The 17,159-nt window shown below is 42.1% G+C and overlaps 1 protein-coding gene across 3 annotated transcripts in view; it reads left to right on the forward strand.

Annotated features, from left to right (window-relative positions):
• Positions 1-15,142, forward strand: part of larp4b (La ribonucleoprotein 4B) — a 57,061-nt gene extending 41,919 nt beyond the window's left edge. For all 3 annotated transcript variants that reach the window (XM_082514627.1, XM_082514628.1, XM_082514629.1), the window contains 4 exons: positions 116-286; positions 1,705-1,895; positions 2,825-2,936; positions 7,089-15,142. In XM_082514627.1, coding sequence (XP_082370753.1) covers positions 116-286; positions 1,705-1,895; positions 2,825-2,936; positions 7,089-7,421 — 807 coding nt within the window. In that variant the 3' untranslated portion in view covers positions 7,422-15,142. The remainder of the gene's footprint in view (positions 1-115; positions 287-1,704; positions 1,896-2,824; positions 2,937-7,088) is intronic.
• Positions 15,143-17,159: the final 2,017 nt, after the last annotated feature.

A 17,159-nucleotide genomic window follows, 5' to 3' on the forward strand; every position in this document is an offset into this window, starting at 1 on the left:
GAGTTTATGCTCAGTTTAAAGGAAGCAAACCAAGATTAGTACTTATGTATTCCTTACATCTTGAAAGTGAATCGAAGACTGTTTTGTTTCCTGACTCTTTGTTGCCTCTGTGTAGAGAGTGACGCCTCAGTCGCCGCCTCCGCCCCCAAAACCTCCATCTCCAAGCTTCGAGCTCGGTCTCTCCAGCTTCCCTCCTCTGCCCGGAGCAGCCGGCCAGCTCAAAACTGACGACGTCTTTGACAACCGACTAGCCAGCAGCGTAGTCGTCGGAAACTCCAAGGAACGGGTAGGAACTGATGCTAAACTCAAACTGAGCTATAGGTTTGTCAGTGGTGTGTTAAATTATGTATGAATCAATGTAAACTCCAATAAGCCCTGGAGGTTTATTGTTATATTAAATTAAATCTTCTAGTATAAACAAAATATAATACAGTAAAGTGCTTGGTTAGCAAAGATGATAATAGACGCAGGTTTTGTGGTAAAGATGGGTACAATCACAGCGCCTGCTCCAGGAAGCGCCATTTTGCCGGTTTTACTTTTGTGAGGAGAGCAGTGAGCGTGCAAAAGAAAAATACGATTTTCTTAAAGAAAAAACAATCGGGAGTGACCATGACAAGCTGCCACTCAGCACACAGCATGAAAGTATGACAATAATCCACACACAACACACATCAGCCATGTTGGTGATTTGTTTTTGTGAAGGGTCAGCATGGTTTTGGTGCATGATTTTGAATTGTTTCATAAAAGGTGCCCCAGTGTTAGAAAGAATAGAGAATTCATCCAGCTCTTATTGTGGCTGCCACACAGATATTTCATGGTGACTCGACTCAGGCACTTCCTAAAAACAAAACGGGCTGTTCAAACTGCAACAATACCTTTAAATAGTCTAAGGAGCTTGGAAAGAAAAGCGTCTGGACTTCTAAGTTGCTTGAAGACGTTCCATCTCTCATCCGAGAAGCTTCTTCAGTTCTAAGGTCAAATGGTGGAGATTCTCAGATTTAATCCCTGTGGTGGTTCCCCTTCTACCCAATCACATGAGCCAAGGTGTGAAAACAGGTGTGGGTCACAATCAGCCAGGGTTTCGGGTGAACTCATTGTGAAACCTAGCCCCACCCCATCTTGTGATTTCCTGAGGTCAGAAGGCCCAGGATGTGAGTGGGCGTTAAGGCGTCTGGGAAGGGATCTCAAAACTGGATTATAGATGGCAGACGGTTGGTTGTCGTAAACCACCGCCTCTTTGACCCTAGAACTGAAGAAGCCTCTCAGATGAGAGGTGAAATGCCTTCAAACAACTTAAAGAAGTCCAGACAATTTTTCTTTCCAAGCTCCTTAGACTACGATGACCTGGATGACTGAGAACCTTCACAGACGTACCTTGAAATATGTTGGAAAACTCTTTATTATTTTTTTAATCTTCCTCAAAATAAAGGTGAGACTCTTGAGAGTAATAATCTGATTCTCGAGTGTGTTGGCTCACGATATGGAGCATTAATCTAGCATTTCTTTATGATATGGAAAAACAGCACAAGTTTAAAGAAGGCTTTAGGAAGGCACCACCAACACTGCAATTTTAGCTACTGGTCCTGCTTTTTCATTGTACACTGATATACGCTCACCTGTAAAGAACTTCTCCTTCTGCTAATAAAAAGAACTTGCTGTAATACGTCATTTCTGCTGCTTGCTGTTTGCTTGATGTCGCTGCAGAATGTAAGTGCTGAATCCAGTAGTGGAGGCACTCTCTCTCCAGCGGGTCCCAAAGAGCCTCTCCGGTCCTCAACGTCCCCGATGGCCACAACCTTCCAGCCCTCGCCGACCACCCCGACCACGACCCCCGCCTCGACGCTGCCCCCTTCCCCTGGCACGCCGCACAGTCCCGCTCCCTCCCTCCCAGTAACGTAAGAAGCACTCAGATGTTGTTGACTGCAGCACGTAGAGCAGAGTCTGTAAAAAGCCATTTACTGACAGCCGTAGGGTAGAAGATAAGGCTGCGAACATACACAGCATTCGCTGAAATGCTGTCATTAATTATCATAATGGTTCTAGTATCTGTTAAGAAAAGCGTGTAACATAATAGCCTACGATTTAGAGAGAGAGAGAGGATGTGACAGGAAAGGTGCCATCCACCCACGAGAACAGCCTGACATTGCAGGTAAAGACGCAGCGTTTTCCAGGAAGCTTGTGAGCCTATTTCAGATCATTATAGGAAGTAAACGTGACAGAAAATGGAAATTAGGAGTATTAACTACAGAACTGGAAAGGCAGCCACACACCATACCTGCAATGGCACTGTGACAGTTTCTCACAGCTATGAAATGTGTCATTTTGGACATTTTAGTCATGTGGCACCATTAGGCTTCATTCTCTCACCCTGAAATGGGTGAGGGTTGCCACAGCGGGAAGCTCCGGATGTTTTATAAGGCTGAATTTTTATAGTGAATACTTTTCGTGTCTGCTCCTGGGAGCAAACGCTTGCTTCTTAAGCAAATGTGTAAACCACAACACACGCACGTCTTCCAAACTCCTAGTGGTTTAAAATGAGTCCTCCTAAGATATTACCGAGGCTTTGTTTCTTTAAACTTAGGTCTGTGAGAAAACAGTCCTGAGCTGCACAAGAAGATAATGTTGAATATTAGGTTGGCCACATTAAGGTGAGGAGGAGCTTTCTGATTAGATCTCGTCTTATTACAGTCATCAGTTTGCCTCTTCATGTTGCACTGATCACTTCTTTAGCCATTATGTGCGTTTCGAGGACTGCAGACCTCCTAAATGATGTTAAATTCATTATTCCACCCTAATGCTGTTGGCTCATGTTTCTTTATTCCAGGGAGGTGAAGGTGACAGAGGTGAAGCCGAAGGAGGTGCAGCTGTCTGTGGAGCGAGTTCCTGGGACTCTGTCCACTGCAAGCAAATCGGTGCAAGTCAACGGTGCTGCCACAGTCAGTATTGATTCCTCCTTTTTGTTTTGTTTTTTCTGCTCACCGGCGCTTTTTAATATTTGCTGCCTCTCAGACACCTCAGTCACCATTAAATAAATCTCATCCTGAAGAAAAGAAGGCAAATTAATTGCACCTTAATTCTGCGCAGTCTCGTATTGATATTGATTGCAGACAACTCGATTTCTAGAGGAAAAAACTGTGCATTTTTAAAATGGAAACATGTAGCAGCCAAAAAAGCTTTACTTGTAACAAGCCAAAGGCAAATTTCCTCTTACAGCTTTAATTTAGGTCTGTGTGAGGTGTCAGAAGGAAACGGTGCATTTTGAAGAAGAAAATCTGTTTTGATGGAGGGGCGAAAAAAACAACCCCTGCTTTCCTCTCAGCTTTGGTCTTTTTTTTAATAGCAATAAAACACGAGCCAAGGTCTGAAACGTACTGCTGCTAAAACAACGACCACACACACACACACACACACACACACACACACACACACACGCACGCACGCGCGTAGGAGTGAACAGAAACGGATCTGGCAAATTAAATACAATCAACATGCCAAATGTGGGTTCAACAATCATATCACTGCTGTCATGTTGAACCTCTTAATCTCTGAAATGTTCAGGAGCCAAAATTCTGAATGTTTTTAGCTCAGTTGCCGTGTTTATTACAGCGTTTTCCCAAACTGTATAAAAGGGAACGTTTGTAGTTACAGGCTGTCCCCAGCGTTATATTCATACATGGAAAAGTTTGATTGACATGTGCCTGCATCGGCGTGAAATACATTTTTTCTCATCTCCTTGTTTTCATGTTTGTTGTTTATTAATAAATTATATACACTTAATAAAAATTTGCCTTTGGATTGAATTATCAGCCAAATTCTTTGATTTTCAATATTTTCAATTTTAATTTTTCAGTCCTGACATTAAAGTTTCTGCACACGTTTAGGAGACTGCTGTGTAGTGTAAACCAGCGGCCCCCAACCTTTTTTGCGCCACGGACCGGTTTAATGTCCGACAATATTTTCATGGACCGGCCTTGTCGTGGATAAATACAACAAGATAAAACCAGTACCGGTACCAAAAAAAATAAGATTTATTCATAACACACGGGAAAAGACCCAGGCAAACAGAGTTAACGATAAAAAAGATTAAAAAAATAACGCTGAAAACCGTGAATTTCACACCCGAGCTTCAACTCTCGCTGCCCGCTACCAAAGGACTCATGGTCACGTTGGTGTAAACCAAACAGTGAGCTGCTGTGAGCAGATTGAGGCAGAATCTGTGCAAAAAAATAAAATCCCAACACAGCTGATGAATGTAAGTAAACAGAGATCAGCTGAGCAGGTACAGAAACTTAAATCCCACAGTTTGCCTGGTTCTGTTGTATTTTTAGAAGCTTCTTTACAGTTTTACTGACTTCGAGCTGTTGTAATGTGGGCAAATTGTAACTGTTATTGGGAACAAAGTCTATCCCTGATGCTTCACTTCAGTCTGTCCTTCTGTTTGGGGTCCTCTCTTTCGGCTCTCTCTGTCACTTTGTGGCTAATGGCTCTCTCTCTGAGCCTGTCCCTGGAGATGTCTTCCTGTTAAAAGGGAGTTCTTCCTCTTTACAAATGTCTGCCCACCAAAACTGTGTCTAAACTCTACAAAAGGGCTAGAAAAACAAAATGGTAACAACACACTATATGTGCACCACACAACAAACATCGACTTGTTCCAAAAGGTGGAGGGAATTTGTGCGGAAAACTCTATTTAGTAGGGGTGCAACGATACACAAAATTCACGGTTCGGTTCGATACTTTGGTGTCACGGTTCGATATTTTTTCGATACAAAAAAATGTTCATGCCTTTTTAATTTGTCATTTATTAAAATTATAAATATATATTTTAACTCAAAAGTACAGTTTTTAAATTTAACCCTAACCCTTGTGCGCGTTTTTTATTTTGACAGCGAATGCGCACCTGCGGACCACTTATGTGCAGCCCTGGTTATTTAGCTCGTCATATTGCAGCCACAGAAATTCTTTTGTCCATGAAACCATAAAGCTGCACTTTCTTTTTGCCTTATAGTCTGATTTGTCATAACTTCTCCGTTTTGCGGTAAGCTTTTCTTTGGCTGTCACTTCTTCACCCCGACCTGTCTTATTTGGCTCAGCAGAACTAAAATATATATCCTGCTGCTTTTACTTACACACACACACACACACACACACACACACACACACACACACACACACACACACACACACACACACACACACACACACAACGGTCAGCGATTCTCTGCGCGATCAACCTCTCACATGTTTAAGCTTGCTGTGGGAGATTTCACTTGTCATGTTTGCATAGTAAGCTAACGATTAATAAGACTATGTCAGAGGAATTGGTGCACAAATTATCATCACTCACAGATCAGTGCTGTCATTGCAAAGTGAAAGCAAAAAAACAAGCGCAAATTCAAACGCGACTTCAATATGTCACATATTGACAGTGGCTCATCGATGCCAATGACATAATTACCCAGCTACATTTCTGAAAGAATGCAAAAGCATTGACATATATTTTTCCTACAATAGCCCGACGGGCAGGGAAGAGAGATTTTTGTAGCCCGACTGGAAAGATCGCTAGCTCCGGGACGTCGGGCTAGCGATTTTGCAAGCCCTGTATCTGATTGAGGAATCACTCATCTTTGGAAAAGAGAGTTTATTACAGAGAAATGTCTCTTTCCAAAATAAAAGCTATACTATCCGCTTCTTCTGGGCTATATTCTCAGCAGCATAAGGAGAATCATGTGCTAACAGCTGTCTAAATGACTCGGCTAAAGTTAGTAGCATGCTTGTTGTTTTTGTCTTTGCACTAGGATGATGTCGGCGTAAATGTGCAGTCATATTCGTTGTGTTCCCACTAGTGCTTTCAGGTTAATCTCGTTGAAATGACCTTAACGCCACAACACGGCAAATCTCAGTTAACGAGCTACCGCCGATCGCTCCGTGCATGGGGCTAGACGGCCAACACGTTAACGAGCTAACTGCGCTAACACACTAGTTCACACCAATGTAATTAAGCATTGCATGGCACATCCAACATACTGTTTTACTTTAGTCCATGACTCGCTTACCTTCAGGGTCATACGTCACATGAAAACCAAAATAATTCCAAACGCCAGATCTGAATGAGGGTGGGGGAGGTCCATCTTGCAAGGAGAGCTTAACTTCTGTCTCGCTAGCTTGCCCTGTGCTCTTCCTCCTGACTATGCTGTCTGTGTTGAGCGCTCAGTGGATCTGCGCTCGACAGTGCAGCCTAGGCGGAGTAGTCGAACGCAGATTCACTGAGCGCTCAACACAGACAGCATCGTCAGAAGGAAAGTTGATAAAATAAATTACAAATGTTGTATTGTTCGATACATATGCGTACCGAACCGAAAGCACTGTATCGAACGGTTCAATATCGATACGAATATCGTTGCACCCCTACTATTTAGATTCTTCATTACTCCACATATTACTAACAAATTTCAAGCGCACCAGCAAAAATGTTGGAGACAGTGTGGTCACCCGAACGCCAATCACTCTCATATCTTTTGGACGTGTACACAATTGACTTCATTTTGGGGCAGTATATCCAAGTTAACAGATGACATCATGTCCTATGCCATCCCTAAGGACCCCAGGATCTTCATCATTTAAAAAGGCCATAACAAGGAATTGGCTTAAGAAGGATCCTCTCCAAGTAGAGCAAGTGCTAGAGATTATAGAGGACATGCATCTGATGGACAGACTGACTTTCTTTCTATGACTTAAAGGTCATCCTTTTCAACAACATTGGACTAAATGGCACAAATATAAGCAAAGACCTGAAGATTCTGTCACTTAATTCAGCTTACCTCTATTTGTGTGATGCTTGGACCAATTTGTTGTTGGGGCTCTCCTTCTGGAGACACGTGTGCTACAGGCCTGAACCTTTCCAGGCATTGTATGTGAGATGCATGTGAGGAAGTTCGTTACTGACGCTAACGGACCCATACGGGGATCTAACTCTGATTCTGTCCTGTTCAAGGTGGAAATGAAAACCACTCGTTCACAAACTGCCCGCAGACGAGCTTTGTAAGGATGTGTGCAGAATGTTTTACAACTGTCTTGTGTTTTCCTGCTAGGAGCAGAGGAAGCCCTCCTACGCTGAGATCTGCCAGCGGGTGAAGGATACCCCGACGTTACAGCAACCAACCACCCCTAAGGAAGCTAAGCCAGCCTGCGCCGCCACAGCAGGCGAGGAGAGGAAGTGCCCCGACGCCTCCACGCCTTCAGGGGAGGCCAAGGCCAGAGAGACTTACCACCCCTCCTCCAAACCCAGTTCAACGGGTGCCACCACAGGCAGACCCCCGAAGGAGGTCCGAAGGCCGGGTGGGCGGTGGGCCTCTCCGCCCCCACACCCAGGGAAAACCCCCAACAAAGATTCCCACCACACCCCACCCAAATCCCCGCAGTAGGGTGACCACCTTTCCCTCCCCAAGTCCTCCAACCCCACTACTATGCTCCACAGATGCGTTTAAAAAAATAAAGGAAATACAAGTCAGGGCTACTCGATACTTATATCCCAGAATCACCCGTCACAAACAAGCATAGAGGACGCCTTCTTTTCTGGATCAGGGCTTGCAGACAAAAAGCACTTTACTGTGCATGTAGAGCACCGTTTCTTTTTCTTTATATTCTATTTATTGTTTTTGGTTTTTCACTTTTATTTCTCCTTTTCTCTTTTTGCATTACGTAGTGGTGTCAGCCTGTCAGGTGGCACAGACAACACTGAAATTTGTTCATTCTGTCCAAACGGCCTTGTGGGATTAAATTAGCCGCGTGTGTGTGTGTGTGTGTGTGTGTGTGTGTGCGTGTGCGTGCGTGCGTGCGCGCGCGCATGTGTGGGAAGCAGCAGGGCATTGTTGGAAGCCACCCCAAAGGATGATGGGAAAGGGTGCATAAAACAGACTCCATCTTGTTTGGCTGTCATAATGAGGGGTTTGTTTGCATGTTGAGTGGCAGCATTGTGCAACTTTAAGTGGCTTAATTATGGGTCATTATTAGTCCTTTTGTTTTTAAATACATATTCACATCCATATGCAACTCAACATCACAAGAAGACTTGGATCCTTTGGTTTACATAGAATTTTTTGCAGGTTTGTTTACACTAGGTGGCTTTTATGTCTTTTTGGGGTTTTTTGCAAACCGTAGTTGGCTGTTGGTACAGTAATTGGTCATCCTCCCCTCGGCGTCTTCTCCCTCTGATCCTGTTCTTAAAGGATCACCCCTCCTGCTGTTATTCCCTCTCTGTTTTGCTAACATGCTAACTCACCATAGTGTGCGTCTGTGGCTTAACGTGGGGTCAGCGCTGTTTTGTTTTTTGGTTTTTTTAGTATCACACAGGAAGGGCACATGACTTTTCTCTAAAATGAGGCATCTTGTTGTAACAGTGAAAGTAGGTGAGGTGTTGCTCACACTGCATATGAGTCTGCAGACATTTAACTAGTCAGGAAGCTAAATTCTCTCCCCGCTTTTCATTTCCTGTCAAACTGTTGATCATTATTGTGGAAGGAAGGAAGATGCAGGGCAGGTTTTAGGCTGACAAACTTAAAAATTGAGCGGTGACGAGGAAGCCGCTTCTTCCCATCTGAAAGGGTTTTGTTTATTCTGGAGGCGAGGGAACGCTGGCAAGCAGGAAGGAGGAAATTAACACTAGCTACCAGCTATCAGCTCAGTAAACACGTCTGTTTACAGGCGCCGAACGGAGGGTTTTTTGGTTTTTGTTTAATTTTCTGGAAATCTGCTGAGACACAGTGACTCATCAGGAGGCTGAGATGTGTGTGAGTTTCCTGCCATAAAATGGGACAAGTCCAGAGTTCAGTGTGGCGATTTGATCCAGTGGGAAGTTTCCTGTTCAAACTGTTCAAACCTCCTTTCAAACGGTGGCATGTTTGTAGTTCTTTCTCCTACTTATGGTGCTAGATATCAAAACCTGGAATCTGTTACTACAACTCCTCTGATACTGTAAGTAGAAATACTTGATTTACATCTGCAGACGTTTAATTGCACTGTTGTTGTTTTCTCAGACTCTCGCAAGCAAATTCATGTGATTAATCCTACCTAAAGTGAAAAAAGGGACTAACTTTGTTTTGTTTTTTGGGGAGGAAGTTGGGGAATGACACACACAGTTCAGTTTTCCAGGAGGGAAGTTGACGAACACCCTGCTGCATCATCTCCATTGACACAATCACTGAAGCTTTTTTGTCTTGTCGGTCATGTTGAAGCATCTGTGCAGCATTAAATTTTTGAAGACTGATGCTTAACGTTTTTTGTTCGTTTGTTTGTTTTTGTTCGGTGCTGCTTGAATAGACATGCAGTGGTTTGGATTTTTAATTTTGGGTCAGTGAGGATTTTGTTGGAAAGTGGTGAAAATGGGGAAGTGGGATGGTTGAATAGACGAGTATATTTTTATGAAGGTAAATAACGAGTGGATTTTTTTTTTTTTTTCTGGAACGTGGTTTGCAATGTTGAAGTGAGAGAGCGATAATTTGGCTTTGGGGGTCCCATCGGGACTCGTGAACAGCCTTAAACCAAACATTTAAGTGCTGGAAGGTTTGGAGCAGGAAGGTGTGTAAAATCCATCCTTGGGGTGAAAATGTTCCGCTGTTTTCCTCAAGTCTATACCACTAGGATTGTTTATTATTGTTGTTTGGGGGTGTTTTTTGTTTTTTTTTCTTTCCTCCTCTCTGTCGGCGTGCTTTGTTGTTTTCTTCTAGTTTGTTTGCACTCTTTGATTTCTCTGAAAAAATTGGAAAAGATCAACCGGAGCACACGGGACTTCCTCTGTTGCCGCTTCACTCTGGTTACCTTTGATAAATGGCAGCAGACAGGAGGACGATTTAAAGCACAGAGTAAGAGGAAACATCCTTTACTCACCTCGAGCCTGGCTCGTTTGAAGCGCCGGCACCCAGTTGGTCAGAGCTTTCATGGGACATAATCGAAGCAGCGATTTTATACCAGAGCTGGTGGAAAATTTTGCATCCTGCACCAGAGTGAAGTAGCAAGCTCGCACGTTCAGGGAGGGCAGCTCCAGCTTTGGTTGGAAGGTCTGCCTACTGTAGCAACCACTTTGGCAGATAACCAACCGAGTGTGTTTTTTAATTTGAATGTAACTGTCTGAAAAATGACTTAAAAGACTTCCCTCCCTGCTCCTCGGTCATGTGCTCGGGTTCATCTTTTGAAGTCGTCACCTAAGATGCAAAAACACCCTGAAAAAAAAAAATAAAAACCACTGTACTATACACAATATCTGTTTAGGTGGGACCTCGCATGTCTCGCTGAAGTCTTCCTGCAACAAAAAGCATTCTGGGTAATCCCACTAAGAGAAAACAGGAGCCTGGAGAAGGGAAAGCTTCATTTAAAGAGCCTGTACTCCTGGTCAGAGCTGCTTTTGATTTGGATGCTACAGCTTGAGTTTAGTGAAAAAAGAAAATATTTTTTTATTATTTTGAAGGACTGAGATGCACTTGGATGGGTCTATTATTTTCTCTTTTTTGTTTTCCTCATTGGTGGAAATGGTAAAACAAATGTAAATGCACCATATCCACTTATTTATAAAGCAGTGCTGTTTATTCCACAAGAAATATCATTAAGTTTTCTTTTTGGGAGAAGGAAAAAATGATGTATTGAGCTCTCAATATACACACACACACACACACACACACACACACACACACACACACACACACACACACATATATATATATAAGTGTGTGTGTGTTAAAAAAAATCCATCCAGTGTTTGAGAAACTTGAATTTTATTTAAACTTGAAAAATGACTTTGCCTTAACTTTTCTACAAGACAAGCATAGAGTTTTATTTCTTTTCAGAAAAGATCCCCAAAATGTTAACGAAGCGTGAGATGTGGAAATATTTAGTCACACCAGACGTCACAAGTCTTACTGCGAGAGAGAGAGTACAAATCTAGCAGCGTTTCCTTTCTTTTCCTACTTTTTGTTTTTTGTTTTGTGTAAAATGTACGAAAAATCTTGGGTCGTTCTTTTGGTTTCTTGTTCAATAGTTTCAGGTTTTTTGGTTTTTTTGTGCAGGGGGGTGGGGGTGGGGGGGATAAAAACCTTGTAATTGCAAATCTAGTCAATACTGTATTAAATATGTGCACTTTGAAGTGTGTGCTTTGCTTGTACAGATGTAAATACTCAGAAAAATATAAGAGGTACCTTAAAATGATTATAAAAATATATTGATCCTTGTTAACTATAATGTCGCTATCGAGCTGGATGTAGAATATAAAAGGAAAAAAAAAAAGACGTGATGTCGTGCGTTCGGAGATATTTTTTCTTTAACTACTATTGTTTTTCAGTTTGGGTGTGCTGAGTTTGATTCCTGCTCCGCTCTGCAGTGTGAGCAGATCATTTATTGTATTTTTTTTGTTTTCGTTCTTTCATTCCTTTTTAAACTTTCGCTGTGGGTTCGGTCGCACCTGGATGCTCAGGTGCGACAGTAACCCCGCCCTCCCTCTCCTCAGCGTTCACAGTCTGTGGTTCCGACAAAGCCGAGTGTCCACCGGCATCCTCTTCGAAGCTCTGGCTTCTTTTTCTTTCACTGATTACAGTTGATTTTGGGGGAATTTTCCTCACAGTGTGTTTGCTTTTTGGACAGTCTGAATGAAGGTTTTTAGCAAAACAAAAACAAACAAAAACAAAGCACTACATGTTGGATATTTACTCTGTTTTTGCCATTGTTGAGTACTCTGCTAACAGTGCCAAAAGATGAGACGTGACATGAAAGCTGCAGCTAAAGGCATTAATGCAAAACTTTAGGTAACACTAATACTTAAGATGAGATGTTCATGCATATGCAGCTCAGTAGGCTATAATCAAACTGCACTGTGTCCACATTGGTCGGGCAGCATGACTAGACTGCAGCTTTTATTTGAGAATATTAGATATCCTCGTTCTGGCTCCAAATATCCACCAACTCTGCTTAACGATGACCATCTGAGGGCTTATTGGTTTTTGTCTGATGAGCTCAAACTCTATTTTCTGCTTTCTGTCCATATTTTAGGATGAGTGAGTATCACAGTTTTGGGGGAATCAGATTTCAGGAAATGAAAAGTCTGAGACCAGGAAGCGATGAAGCTAGGTTAGCAGAAAAACACTGGACGCCTGGCTCTGTCATGTTTTAAATCTGTTTTAAATTTCACTTGTCAACACATTTGATTTTTGCACATACACCAGTTTAAATGTGCGGAAAAATAAATAGAAACCAAATAAATTGCACATTTCTGTTGTTAGTCAGTGAACAGCACAAAAAAAGGCAACTAAACCTCACAAATCTTTTTGTGTGGCAGACCGATTATTGGTTCTTACGTGTTTTGTTAGATAAGCCATTTTTTGGTTTGTTTTTCACAAACAGAGCCACATGCTTTATTATAAAGGACAGGCAAATACTCAAAATACATTTTTTTAAAAAATTAAGTTTTGTATTCATAGAACAGCTAAAAGCTTTCCTGCAAAGGACTAAGCTTCAGTTTTAAAACAGGAATAGTTTTGCTAGATGTCGTTTCTCAGATTTAGTTTGTTTCACTGGTTCTTGTGCTCGGCCCTGTCATACACCTGTTTATTTAATGGGTTTCTTAGAGCTTTGTTACTGATTTTTGGATTTATCTGTGATAAATCGCAGCGTTCAGATTGTACCAACCTGCACAGTTAGAGCCAGAGATGATCTTGAAAAGCTATTCAACTTCCTCTTCACCTGAAACTGAACAAATTTTGCTGCAGACCAACAGGGGGCACCCTGAGTGAACCAGAGTGAATCAAGCAGGTTTTGTAGTTTTCACAATCATTGATAAATTGTCAGATTAGAAATAAAACAGTTGGTGGGCTTTTAGACCTTGCCCATAAAATTCCGGCGTTCGAATCCTTTCAGATTGACTGGATTTACGACAGGAAACACTCTTTTGATGGTTTTGGTTTTCACACAATAATGAGATGTTAGAAGTGTAGATAAGCCACAGTGGAAACTTCAGTGTGCCTATAATAAGCAGCTGGTCGTGGTGATGCCATCAGGATACCATGGAGGTGGTTCATGCTCCACTGATGTCTCTGGCAGAAACGCATTTTTCTACAGTCGGAAACCTGTAAAAATCTAAAAATTTAGCTTTTATTAATCATTTCAACCACTTCTGTCAGAAACATGGTGAGGGAAAATGTTTACTGGAAGTTCAGAGAGTGGGAAGAGTTGTTTAAGTCCAATCTGACCAACTTCTGCAAATGTTGAATTCTCAGTTTATCCATTTCTCTGTGCGTTTGGGTCGGGGTCCAGTAATCCCTTTGGTCTGATTTCATTTGGTAAGCCTTTCAGATGCTGGACAGAAAACCAGAGCTTTTCAGACAGAAATCAATAAAAAGAAAGCCTGAACCATCGAAGCTGGCCAATCAGCAGCTAAACCGACTTTGACGTACCATCGGGCGGATGCTGGTTTGCTGAAAAGAGGGATTGTTGGTGGACACTTCTTGGTTTAGTCGAGGCGATGTGATGTGTGACGCCCATCAGAAGCTTCCCAGTGAGGCACATCTTGAACACTCGGCACTTGAGGTGGGGGATTATTGCAGCCTGCCGCCAGGTGACGACGAGTCTCGGGCCCTCGGATTGTGCATTTCGTTTAAAAAAACAAGGCGACTGTTTGCAGTCGTCATTGCGGCTGTTTGAGATAAAAGTTTCCTGCCCAGGTGTCGATGTGAGCGCGAGACATCCAAGGAGCCCAAAACCATTCGACCTGCTCTGTGCAGTTTTGTTTTTTTCTCTTCAGATTAATGTTTGTGATTTCTTGTTCATGTTCATCAGCTCCAAGATTTCCTCTACTGAGAAATAAATGTACAAATGTTTTGTTTTTTTCCTATGTGCTTTTTTGTTTGTTGGGGGGGGTTAAAGGCTCAACTGGAATGAGAGTAGTTTACCTTGTTCAGAGCGATGTTTCTCACGTACAGTACATTTAACACGCAGTTTGAGATGTCTGTTAAAACCATTTGATCACATGTGGACTGCAGTTCGATGTGGCAAAGAAAACCAATAACCGTGCCATTATACAACAGTCGTTTAACCTGTACATACATAGCTGAGCGCTTACCGTCTCGGGCTTTTATTTTTGTTTTTTACTTTAAGATGTGATTTTCCTGTTACTGGAAGCCTGGAGACACCTTCAGTTTGACACCAGTGACTGCAGGAGCGTTTTTCACGCGGTGTAACTTGCGGTGGATCCCTCGCCTGAGGTCGAGGCGTCTTCTGCCTCTGGTGGCCTCGAACTTTGAGAATACAAACTGGGCATCTCTGAACTGTGAATGTGTGCATGTGTGGAAAAAAAATAAAATGTACCACCCAGCTAATCCAGGCCGATGCAAAAGTGACTCTTTCCACAAGCGCGGTACCTCAGACTGGATGGTACCGCTTTCAAAGGGATCTCTTATTCTGGCGGGAAAGACACCGCGAGCTCCGCGCCTCTTCAGTCTTGCCGGCGTTCATCCAGATGCTCAGCGGTGGCATTTTTGAAGGAGCTCCCTTTTCCTCGTGGACTTCTGCATGGAGCGTCACACTTCATATCAGCCTGTTGGTCGCCTCAGACCTCCTTCCTGTTCGTCCATTTTGACAGTGCCATTTTTTTCTCTTTTTTTTTGGTTTGTTTTTTTTTGTTTTTTCCTCCACGAGGGTTGCATCTTGTCATTTAAAAAAAAAAAAAAAGACCCCCTTGTGTTTTTGTGTTTTCATTTTGTTTTTCAAAGATGTATAACAATGAATGCACATCAACTGACTGGAAAAGGACTCTATGAACTCACTGTGGTTTAACTCATTAACACTCTTACCATGCTACGCTAACAGCTGTGGACAATCGACGACTCCACCGTGTTGGGGTTTGGACAGATAATTTTGCCTAACGACACCTTTAACAGACGTGGAATGGAGGTTTGCGATCAAGAGGGCTTCTTTCTATTTTTTTTGTTTTGTTTTTTTGTTTGTTTTTGTTAATTTTTTTTTGTTTGGGTCTTTTCTTCCATCGAGACTGGAATCAAGCGTACATGTCAGCTATAGATAATTTAAGTTACTCTTGTGTCATGATGTAAACTGTCTAATTTGGAGAAAAAAATGTAGCTTACTGAAAAATAAAGATTTAGGCACTGTTGAGGAGCTGCCGTGTGATTTTTTTTTTTCTTTCTTTCTTTCCAAAAGGTCTTTTCAAACCTTTCTTGTTAGTTGTTCCATAATTACAGGAACTACAGTCAACATAGAGAAAAATTACACCAAGTTCTTCCCCATGAGCGGGGGGGGGAAGTGAAAAACCTTTTTTAAGCAATACCTTGCAAAAAAAATCTGATTGCCTTCAGGATGTAAAGTTCAAAGTGGCACTGTTATATTGTTATAAGCATCAATATGCATCACTCAGAATCAGCTGTTTGAACAATGCAATCCAGGATAGAAAGAAAATATCTCTTTGTCGCTGCCGAGTTTTGGCTTTTGGGAGAACTTTTAGAAAAGCCTGATCGTAATAATTCGCAGTAGCAAAGAAGTGTGAAAGGCACAGAGTCGTTCTCAAGCGTTACTCTGAAAGGAGGATGTTTCCAATTTTGGCGATATTGTGATAAAACAGTGATACGTTGTTTGATGTGACGGACCATATCCTGGTGTAAAATGACTGGAGCTAATGCCATCGAGAGTATCTGTTTAACCAAATAAGGTTTTGAAATCCATGGAAATCCCAACCATCGCTTTAATGATTCTCAGCGGTGGGGGAGGGGGCAGCAAATTTTTTGGGGTGGCCGGAGCCCCCTTTGGTGGCACCACTGCATGAAGGTCTTTAAGAAGTGGCTTTAGTTTAATTTGTCGTCTTTATGTCACAGGTAAATTGGGTGTTATCTGCATAGCAATGGAAATTATACTAATAATATAAACAAACAACACTTGTCTTTCAATTGAAAACACTTAAGATGTTGTATTTCTTGAACTAATCTTATCTAGACTTCGAACCACGCGGCCAACTGAGCTCCTTTATTAAGCCAATAAGGTGAAAAGTGCGTGCAGTCATGAATAAAGACTGAGGAGTTGAGTTTGACAGGATGGGCTGTACCGACCAGCATGTTCCCATCTTATCCCCCTGTGGTTGGTTAACTTCTCACTTCCTGTTAGCTACTCGTCTCTAGTGTCTGGTGTTTAGTTTTGCTTCCCTCCCCCGTCTCAGTGTCTTTGATCATCTTCACCTGGGTCTCGTTACCCTCCTGTGTCCCCGCTTACCCTTTTCTCTAGATCCACTGCGGTCTTCCCATTTTTGTCTCAGCGTTTGTCGTCATCCCCATGTGTTGTGAAGTTTTATGGTTTAGGTTTGAGTCTTAATTTCATGGAGTTAATTCTGAATAAACTTTTTTAACATCTGCCTGCCCGTGAGTCTGTATTTGGGTCCCTTTGCCTGAAATCCATGACCAAAGTCCAGCAGGAAGAAACGCTACATAGCGGGTTATAATCTCCACATAAATAATATTTTTAAATAACTGGATGTCGTGTAACTTTTAAACTGCTCAGTTAATTCTACCGTCTGTTATATTATTATAACACTGACAGCAGCAGAGAAGTTCTTAGGAGCTTTAAAACAGAAGAAATGTTTAGATTTTCACAAAGTAACTGAAATATTTTGAAGTTATTTACAAAAAGATGTGACACTGTGTCACTCCATTAATGATGACTGAATAAAGTATCACCTGGATGCTTTGTTCCATTAAAAATGAAAACAAACCCTGTTTCTGGTCTCCGTTGTTGGTCTTCTTTTTTATTTTGAGCTCTACTTCTGGACACGGCTGTGAGGAGCATCCATAACGAGTTTAAAACAAGCTGCCTTTGATTGGTTAAATAAATGTCCACATACTGTGAGTTAAAAGCATCTGGGCTTTAGGAAGTTCCTCTGCGTCTTTGTACAGATGAGAGCGGAAAGCCACAAGATGGCAGCATGCTCACAGAGGACCACCTTCTTTTCTCAGCTCTGTCCTGTCGGATGAGGATGATCACAAAGAAACAAGCACTTTATTTATTTATTATCCAGCTGTGATTCATGGTTATTACACACAAACTACTAAAAATATTTCCAGATATTTTTATTGCTCATACTAAATTTGTTTAGTCTGATGTTCATGACTGGATGCCAACATTGGCAT

Source organism: Aulonocara stuartgranti (genome assembly GCF_965226115.1).
Source record: "Aulonocara stuartgranti genome assembly, chromosome: 18".
Classification (NCBI taxonomy): Eukaryota; Metazoa; Chordata; class Actinopteri; order Cichliformes; family Cichlidae; genus Aulonocara; species Aulonocara stuartgranti.